The 10,272-nt window shown below is 40.0% G+C and overlaps 1 protein-coding gene across 1 annotated transcript in view; it reads left to right on the top strand.

The window, feature by feature from the left end:
• LOC104492532 (lamin-B1-like) overlaps window positions 1–5,825 on the top strand; it is a gene marked incomplete at both ends in the record, with an annotated part of 9,156 nt that extends 3,331 nt beyond the window's left edge. Inside the window, 6 exons of the mRNA XM_010135104.1 lie at window positions 515–640; window positions 1,103–1,323; window positions 1,879–2,092; window positions 4,310–4,414; window positions 4,846–4,965; window positions 5,724–5,825. Coding sequence (XP_010133406.1) covers window positions 515–640; window positions 1,103–1,323; window positions 1,879–2,092; window positions 4,310–4,414; window positions 4,846–4,965; window positions 5,724–5,825 — 888 coding nt within the window. The remainder of the gene's footprint in view (window positions 1–514; window positions 641–1,102; window positions 1,324–1,878; window positions 2,093–4,309; window positions 4,415–4,845; window positions 4,966–5,723) is intronic.
• Between the last annotated feature and the right edge of the window lie 4,447 nt (window positions 5,826–10,272).

Below are 10,272 nucleotides of genomic sequence, written 5' to 3'. Positions count from 1 at the left end.
TATGTAGGCAGTTTAAATTTGAGCTTGAAGTTGTGATAGAATGGAGTAGTAGTGATGTGTGGCACTGGTACTGTAACCTGAAGGAACATTACCAATTTGCTTGTGTTGGCTGAAAAGTAACATAAATATGCTTATTTTTAGAGAATTGGTAATTTCAGTTTAGCTTCTATTTAAGCTTTCTCAAACAGTGCTATAGTAATTAAATATATAAAGCTGAACATTGACCAGCATGAAAACTGAACTTATCGGTCCAGCTTCAGTAGTGCCTATAAGGGAAACTTGTAAGTTTTAATGCTAGAATAAATACTCAGAGGACTCTGATTTCAGGTGGGGCAATCCGGTATTGTAATTGAGCCACTGTATTTAACCCCTAAAGAAAGAGATACTTCATTGTGTTAGAACTGCAGAAAGGAACTTGGTGGCTAAATGTTGTGTGTGTGTTTTAGTGATTCAATTTTCTTTTAATAACATTAATTTGAAACTGATCATGATGCCTGAACTTGATCTACTGCAGCTTGACAACGCTCTGAGGTCTGCTGAAATAAGCAGTTTGGCAGCTAACTCAGCAAGAGAAGAACTGTGTGCAAATCGTGTTCGGGTGGATGATCTGTGTTCCCAACTCACCATCTGTCAGAGAGAGGTAGTAAGCTGTTTGACTCTTCAGTTTTGCTAATTACAGTTGATTTTTGTATTACAGAACTTTTTCCCCTAATGTCAAGGTATGTTCAACATCATGGCTTAAATTTGTATTCTGTTTTACTGTTTTGTGCTTTTTCAAATTTCTTAATGTCTCCTTTTGACAAAGCTGAATATTTTTGTGCTGTATCCTATTTGAAGGGTGTAGTAACATCTTCAGATCTCAGAAAAATGGAGCAGGTAGTTGTCTTTCAAAGTATGTTCTAAGTTTTATTGGAACTTAGGGCGTTACATTTGTACTAAATGAGGTGGAGAACAGGAAGCTGAATATGGGCTAGTTTGAATTCAGAAAGGGGGGAGGATGCTTAACTAATGTGTTGAATTCCTTGTTGCCTGAATAGCAGAGAGCAAGGAGGTTTGGGTGAGCTTTCCTTTATACCCCACTGATGTTTTCAATGCTTTCTAGGCTGTAGTATGGCAAAATAGAGCACAAGATCTTGAGGAAAACTTGTCCAAGGAGCGGGAAAATAATCGCAAAACACTGTCTGAGAAATTGAAGGAAGTGAGGGAAATGAGAAGTAAGATACAGGGGCAGCTGAGTGACTATGAAAAACTTCTGGATGTGAAACTGACACTTGATACGGAAATCAGTGCATACCGGAGACTGCTGGAGACTGAAGAGGAGAGGTATGAAAGACTGTAGCAACAAATGTTGGTGACTGTGTGGTCCCCTTACTTGTCCCATTCTCTGTTAGAATGTTGAACTCAATCCTGAGAATTTTAACTGATAAGTCTCAGCTGTCCTTTAAAGTAGTTTAATACCTTACTGTTTTCTGAATTACATCCTAGTGGTCCAGGCTGATTCTTCAAGTGTGGGGATGAAACAGCATAAGTTCTTGTGCCATTGGGTTTTTGCATAAATTTCTTATAATGGCTTCAGTCCCCATAAGAGTTTTTTGTTCCATGTACCCAGGAATGAAGTCTTTACAGATGCAAAGAGGAAGCCCTTATGATCTTAATGTTCATCACTATTCAATGCTCTAACAGCCTTAATCAGCTGTTTGATGACATTTTATTCAATTCTTCAAAAATTACCTAGGGATTGACTTTCATGTGACATTCTTTGTTTGCTGTATTCCTGTATCTTTTTGCTCTATAATTCTATGTGAAGGAGAGAGGAAGAAGGTTTACAAAAGGGTGGGAAAAGTGATGAATGCGTATTTCTTCCTTTCTTCAATATAGGCTGCAACTTCCTCTGAGCCCATCTTCCCGAGCAACAGTTTCACAGGCTTCATCTAGCCAGAATGTGCATACAAGCAGACGGAAGAGGAGGAGGACTGGTATGGCAGCATATGAAGCCAGCATTTGCCACACAGCTTCTGCCACTGGAAATGTCTCTATTGAGGAAATAGATGTTGATGGAAAATTCATTCGGTTGAAGAACACCTCTGAACAGGTTTGAAAATGCATATATACCATGACTTTGTAATGGGCTGATTAGAGGTAGGAGGCATCCTCAGCACCCTTTCAGCCTTCAGGCATTGTGTTGACACTGGAGCTAAAGAGATGTGTAAGAGATGGCTCTAAAACTAGTGTCACAAAATAAACTTTCATATAGTATTCTGGATTGATGACTCCCTAATGATTTTTAATGGTTTTCATAGCAATTGTTTTTATTGCTAGGTTGTCCACCCACCTAACTGTTACATCACTCTTCAGAGTTCTGCCTTGTAAGAGATCTGCCTGTAAAGCTTTACAGATAACATGGTCACTGATAGGAAATAGTGCAAGCGGGTATTAGGCTACTTTAGAAACCTTTTAAGAATTTCCTCTGCCTTAAAGCCCCAAAAGAAATACACACTGATGCAAAATACATGTTTAATTGTAATCAATTGCCTGTGTCCTGTCTCTTCTTCAGAGATTTCCTTCTTGCTTGGCTGCAGCCATAGTTTTTAGGAGCCATCGGTTCCCGTGCCAAAGCCACCTTTACGATGACTACTCAGATTATCTTATTCTATGAATAGGTTTGAATTTGTTTGGGAGGGAACATGCATCTATTTATCAAAGAGCACTTCTTTGAGCAATAATCAAGTTTTCCTTATGTTGTCCTTAGAACTGTTATGTGCAGTACATTCTGTGCCCCATGCCCCTGACATTACTTGTAATTTCTATGCTATGTACAGTTCTGCAGGTCATCACAGGAGGGGTTGGACACTGGGCACAACAGTTTCTTAAATCCTTTGTGTGGCAAAAGAGACAATTGATCATGGTCTCACTAGGACACTAGAATTGCAAGACCTTATTTCTTGCAGTCTTGATTTCAGACAAGGTCTAAATTCTTGCCTTCTCCTGTACTGTCAGTGCCTCAGCTGTGTGTGGAAATGTTAGCTGCATTATTTCTCTTCAGTGAGACTGAGGCTTTGTCTAATGCCATCGGATCCTTTATCTTCGCTAAAAGGCAACTCATCTTGATATTTTAGATGACAAAGATTGGTCTGGTTGGAAGAGCCTCAGGCTCCTCTAATCAATGAGGAGAGACTTCTCCAGGTGGTGATACATATATATCTTATTAGCTGCCTGGGGTGCTGGCTGATAGTATTGATTTCATGTGCTGAACAGAAGAAAACTTGACAACCATCTTGGTCTAGATGGCTAACTGTTTTAGATGACTGAATTCAGGCAAATCAAAGACTACTTACTTATAGTGAGATGGACCAGCCATTTTTTTTCCTGTTTGTTTTTCAAGCTTATGGCATTTCCCCCCACCCCTACACTGTATCACGTGGGTGTTTCCCCCTTTATTTTAACTACACATCAGTTGTTCCATGGAAGGACCATCAGTTCTGTTACCAGTAGCCGTGGATGGTTCATCGTTAGAGCACTTTCCCAGGAGTCTAGATTTGAGCAACTGTCTGTAGTGCAGTATAGTAAGCTGTACTTGGGGAATTTTCACAAGTGTTTTCCAGTTTATACATAATGAATATTGTCTTTAAGTACGGTATATTTTGTTGCAATGTCCAACTGAATGTCGGCATCCATTAAGATAAAATTAATTTCGATGATCTTGGGTATCTGTTTTCATACTCCAGTGGCAACTGTTTAACGTTTAGAAACTGCTGGTGAGAGAATTCAAGAAAGATCTTGGTTTGAAATAATCATTCTGTAGTGATGACTTGCATACGTTTTTCTATTAGATTTGCTAGTCCTATTGATAGTTGATAGGCAAAAATAACTGAAAGGAGAAAACACAGATCTTGCAAAGGAGTACGTAGTGCAAGATGTGCAGATGTAGAAACACTTTCTAAGATGACTGACAGGAATATTTTTCTAAGAAACCTGCTTGTCATTATGTGCTTCCAAAAATGTATTATATATTTGTAAGGTGGTTCTAATGTTTACATATTTTTCTGGACAAAGCTATAACAAAACCAATGCAAATAATAAACATTAGTTAATATAACAGAACTGAAAAGGCAGATATATTAAGCTTTAACTTGAAATAAGAGGTAAAGACAAATTTAACTGCAATAATTCCAACTACATGCCGAAGACCAAGTGATAATAAACATTTTTACTGAAAATTTAATGTGCCTTACAGTCTTGCATGTCAAACACCCTACACATGTAATAAGAAAATACTGCTGATGGATACTTTTTTTCTACTTTTTATTAGGATCAACCTATGGGAGGCTGGGAGCTGATCCGAGAAATGCGAGGCACTTCTGTTAGTTACAGATACAGCTCAGGATATATGCTACAGGCAGGCCAAACTGTTACAGTAAGTTGTTGAGCTTCAGCTGTTTAGTTGAAATGGACTGAGGCTAACTTTTGTGTGTCAATAAGATGCAAGGGGTTTAGTTTTGTCCTTTCTGTGTACATGTTCAGAAAATAATTACCTATATTTGTATTGGGCATTAGTTGTATCCGCTGCTGGGAAGAAGTTGGACAGCCACGATTTTCAGAAATTTACTTTCTATATGGAGCAATAATTTTGACCATGAACAGGTACATTTACATATTCAAAAGACTCTGCATCCAAAAATGTAGGGGCATTTTATTGTAAGAAGCTTTAGAAGTAGGTATGCAGAGACTTGTATTTTCTTTACTGGAGGAGGTTCACCAGTATCGCTTAAATGGAATACAGTGACTCAATAAATAGCACAGAAATGTGTAAGGCTAGCAAATAATGCTCTTAACTGCTTTTAACAGATCTGGGCTGCAAATGCTGGAGTAACTGGTAGACCTCCCACTGACCTCATCTGGGAGAATGAGAATTCTTGGGGCACTCGTGAAGATGTGAAAGTTGTCCTGAAAAATTCTCTGGGAGTGGTAAAGTAGCTCAAATGTGCTTAAAGTTGTCTTTCCATGATGGCATCCCCTATAAAGATGTAGGCAGAACTATTTTTATGACTTTACATATGAATGCACATGAGTGAGTAAAGATTTCTCCTTTTGCTTTCCAACGAAGCATACAGTACCCAGTCTGACAAAACTGCAATTTAGGAATGCAGTCTATTAAGTGTGATATTTTGGGGGGTTTTTTGTTTTTTTTTTTTGTTTGTTTGTTTTTTTCTCCCTCTATATTGAGTACTCAGGGAGCGGAAGGATTAATTGTTCAGACACTGTTCTCATGCCAAAAATTCAGCAGTGCCTTAGAATATGCTTTGAAAAGGTTTTAGTAAACCCTTCAGTGATTTGTCTTTTAAATGAGTTTTCTCTTTAAAACTGTGTTTATGGGGAGATGGGGATTGTTACAGTGAAACTCACTTTAAGCAATAAGGCATTGATTCGGGTAAGGTGGGAGTTAAAACTTTGGGTGGGACAGTTGCTATGACATGTTACAATTGGAAGAAAATACTTAAAAATATAAAACCCCACAGATTTTGGAAGACTTCTTAATCATTAAGAGATTTAAAACTAAGGTATTATGAATGCTGTTTGTGCACAGCAGTACGTGAAAAACATATAGACAAAACCAGTGCAAGCAGTTTTCCCAACAGCTGGAACTCCCATTTCTCAAAATCTAAGTAGATTAGCAGCAGATCTGTAAAGAAGTCAAGTCTTTCAAAACTAAAACTCTGTTGCAGGAGGTTGCTGAGAGAACCCTTTTCTTCAGAATAAATGTACCTGAAGGGGAAGAAGAGGAAATGGAGAATGAATCTGCAAAGCGAGGTCGCTACAGCCAGGAGGTATTTTATTTAAGGTTAACAAAGTTAGTTAGGCTACAAAACCAGAATCTAAGTCATGAATTTTTGGAAAAATATCATACCTGTTTGGGTGTGCTGTGTTTTAACTCTAGGTGGCAACAATGTCCCACACAGGTGCTCACTCCCCACAGTGGAATAGGGGAAAGAATCAGAAAAGTGAGAAAACTCATGGGTTGAAATAAAAACAGTTTAATGGGTAAAAAAAAAAAGCCAGGGGTGTGAGCAAAGTAAAACAAGGAATTAATTCACTCCTTCCCACTGGCAGGCCTTTTCCAGGAAAGCTGAGCTGTATCATGTGTAAGGGTTACTTGGGAAGACAAACAGCATCACTCTAAAACATACCCCCCTTCCTTCTTCCCTCAGCTTTCTATACTGAGCATGACATCGTAAGGTGTGATAGATCCCTTTGGTCAGTTGGAGTCAGCTGTTCCAGCTGTTTCCCCTCCCAGCTTCTTGTGCCTCCCCAGACTATTCACTGGTGGGATGGCGTGAGGAGCAGAAACGGCCTTGACTCTAAGCACTGCTCAGCAATAATGAAAGCATCCCTGAGGTATAAACACACGTTGGTTTCCAGCACAAATCCAAAACATAGCCTCATACTAGCTACTGTGAAGAAAATTAATTCTATCTCAGCCAAAACCAGCACAATGTTGCTTTTCTTTTGTTTGAATTATGCTTAATCAGTAATTAATGAGAGCATGAAGGTATGTTACTAAAACCAGTATAAAAATATTGCTTCATGTATTCCCTTGATGGAGAGTAGTAGATTTTCTGGAAACAAGGCTTTAAAGCTTAGATGCTTGGGATTTTTTTTTTTCTTAAACTCTTCCTCATAAGATTTCCCCAAGGCCAGTAGTTTACCTGTGGTAAAGTTTGGCTTAAGCAAGTACACCTAAATTTACCTAAATCTTTGAGAAGTTAAATCTTCTCCTCTTATGGAGGAAAAGAGAGATTTGATGACGCTATCAGAAAACATCTCTTGCATGCTGAAGAAATTCAACTCTGAAGGCAGTGGAAGAGTGTGAACCTGCAGTGACGATATAAAATGTTCTGAAATACAAGGGAAAACACTGAGATACAACATACTTGATTGTTGACATTCTGATTTTTATCCACTGCCTAACTATTTTGAACAGTTTGTCTTAAAAAAGGAAATGTAACAAACATAAGCTTCTGTAACACAACATTCAAGTCTGCAACTTTGCATAAACCTGCTCTATACTTCAGTTAGTTAATACATGCTTTAAAATCAGATAGAAAAGGTAACGCAGAACAGTAGTCAAGTGTATGTACGTAAACACACAAAAAATGGAGTTAGGTGTGTTGGAAATCATATTTTTGGCCTAAAACTGAATCATAACTTTATGGCATTTGATACAGAGTCAAGTGTTTCATTCCAGTTGTGCAAAAGTACTGAAATGTATTCAGCTCCTCTTGTGGTTTCTGGGATTGTGTAGTTCAGCTGAAGTGTGTGTTCTAGTAGCTTTACTAATAAGAATGTTACAGAGAGATTAGGTGTCTTTGGATGAAAACTCCCAAGGCACTTGTATATGCTACCTGCAGTGTTCACTGCCTGCCTAAACTCAGGGATGCTTTTTGTCTTGAGGTGCAAGTATGATAATTACATTTAAGTTGTGCTTTTCTGGTGTGTGTCCTGCATTACCTCTCATTGGAAAGATATTTAGCATTCTTTTACTTACAGGGATAACAGGTTGTACAGCTTTGCACGCTGACTCTTAGACCATGCCAGGCTAATAATTTCATGTATTAAAAATGTACAGCATGTTATATGATATAATATATGTATATATTATATATAGCCTTACACTGCTGGATTTTTTTCAAAGATGACTCTTTCTATTCTTAACAGGCAAACCCAAAGCCATCTAACAGAATCTGTAAGATCATGTGAACTTGCACTCGGCCAGTTCTCAAATCATGGTAATCCACGCTAACAGGACAGTGCTTCCTCAGAAGCACAGTGTATTTCTGTATTTTCTGTATGTGAACCTTTAAGCTGCAATTCTGATGGCCTTAATTTCCTTTGCCACTGGAAAGGAAGCTTTCTAAAAGAATGATCTGTAACTTTCTCACGGGCTGTGAATTCTTGACTCTGAACAATGTACTGTTTAAAAATTATTCCCCCATCCCCCAGATTTACATGCCAGCCTCTTTTCTTACTGGAATATAAATATTCCACTGTGTTTTGGGGATTTATTTTCTTAGACTACAGCACTTAGACTAACCAGTTGCTCTTGACCTCTTTATCTTCAGGTGCTGTTGGGGAGGGGAAGGCATTTTCAATACGGTGAACTCTTATAGTGGGGACTTTTTTTTTTCCTACAGAGTAATCAAGCTTATAAATTTTTTATAGAACAGCTTTGTTGTTGCATGAGCCCCCTATGGACGGAGCCCGAGTCACAAAACGTACATCAATATGGTTAAGGAATTGTGCTCGTTTATTCATTGCAGTGGTCCAGGTTATATAGACAAGCAAAGTGTTCACGCGCTGAATACATATTGCTAATTGGTTCATCTCCTCTGATCATGCGTCCGTAAGCTTTTTCCTATAGGTGGGCAGCAATAAAGCATGCAAGCAACTTTGACCTTGCTTATCTGCTACCCCCAGATGTGCATCTGGGAGGAGGAAGCCTTGCCGTAGCTAATTGCTCGTTTACATCTATTCTACTGCTGAAGGTGACTTCAAGGGCATTCTGCTACTGAGCAGCTGCTTTATGCACCCATGGTCCAGCACAGGTGGTCCAGCTGCAACAGGATGTGGCCATTCTCTATAAGGAATTCTTCCACATCTCCCCCTTTTTCTTTTTGGACAAGCCATGTATGGTCAATAGTGCGTTGAATAAGGCGTTGAAGACAGTTGCAAAAGCAGGGTAATAGCAAAAGGCCCAAAAGAATAACAATTCCCAAAAGGCACAATGTTTTCAAAACACCTCAGAGCCAGCCACTTACACCCTACCAGTCAAAAGGAGATGGTCCACAGAACCAGTAATGGCTCACTGGGTTAAAGTCTAGGGCGCCTGGTTATCTCCTGTCATTAAAAATCCTCTGGAACCCTAATACCCTTTTGCTGCTTCTTCTGACAACAAAATTCCATTTCCTCCCGTTAGGGAGATTTTGCACACATATTCAGTCTCTGTTTCCTTCAGAGACCTGGAATATTTTCTTCTTTAGTTTTGTCAACTTAGTGGCAGAATAGGCTGTTCTCTTAGTTACAATCTGTGGGTCTTTATCAGCATCATCATACAAATACTCTGTTTTCACTAGGGGACATACATGGGGAGTCTCCCCAATCGTCTCCTTAGCTTTTTCTAAGTCCCTTTGCGGATACACTTGTCTTATTCCTTTTTCTTCTAACTGCAACTCTTACCTACGCCAGACAATCACTTTCCTCCAACGATCTATCACGTAACTCTTCCTTCAATAACACGTTCAATAATACATAACATAGCGCCAACGCTATCAGTGATGATGAAAGACTCCGGCGGGCATACGAGTATTATGCTTATCGTTTGGCAAGGTTGGGATCGCTAATTTTTAAGAGGTTTTTCCCTTTTTGACTCCCATGGTTGTAAGGGTTTTCTTCTTTTATTTCTAGCTCCAGGAGATCTGCTGCTGGGACAGGAAGGGAAGGAGACAGCGCTGCCTGCCGTGGGCGTTCCGAGGTGGATGACAGGCGGCGCTTGAAACTATTACTTTTTGCTTTTGTGTGCACTGGTGTCTTTGCAGTTGTTCTCGTTAGGTTCCCTGCTTTTTGTTGTTACTACCAGTGTTTTGGATAAGTTCCACGTTCCAGTTTCTCCCGTTCTTAATTACTTTGATTGTTCATACGCTTTATAATAAAATTCAGTTTCTGTTGTTCAGTTAATCGAGAGTTTCTCTTTTATCATAGTCCAATTTAAAACATTTAGTTCTTCGCGTAGCAATTTTAAATACAACCCTTTTGTTTACTTTGCACCGCGCTAGCACCTCCTTTGGCCAGCACAGGCAGAGGGGGCTGAGAATCGACGGCACCTTTGGACAGGGCGGGGGGAGAGCGGGGGAAGCCGCCAGGTCCCAGCTCACGCCCCGGCATTGCTCGAGTGGCACAAGCGGCGCAGCTTTGGACGGGAGTGGAGCGGGGGATTTCCAAAGCTGCACAAACGGCCGCTGGCGGTGGGGGGAGAAGGGAGGGGGCCGGCCTGGTGCCTGTGACCGGACCCTCCCACTTCCTTCGGTCTGGCTGCGCATATTGGTCCATCCTGGAGACAGGCAGCTCTGCGCGCTCCCCGGTTTGCTTTTGCCACATGTTGCAGTGCCATTTGTTGTTCATGGGACATTTCTGTGTGCATTAGCATCTGTTCTGGTCATATATACCCAATTTTACACCTTTTGTATCACAGATGGGGAGGGCAGCCCTGGCTGCAGGGCC

The sequence above is a fragment of the Buceros rhinoceros genome, unplaced genomic scaffold, assembly GCF_000710305.1.
Source record: "Buceros rhinoceros silvestris isolate BGI_N320 unplaced genomic scaffold, ASM71030v1 scaffold19404, whole genome shotgun sequence".
In the NCBI taxonomy this organism is placed as follows: Eukaryota; Metazoa; Chordata; class Aves; order Bucerotiformes; family Bucerotidae; genus Buceros; species Buceros rhinoceros.
This window is presented reverse-complemented; position numbering and strand designations above follow the sequence as displayed.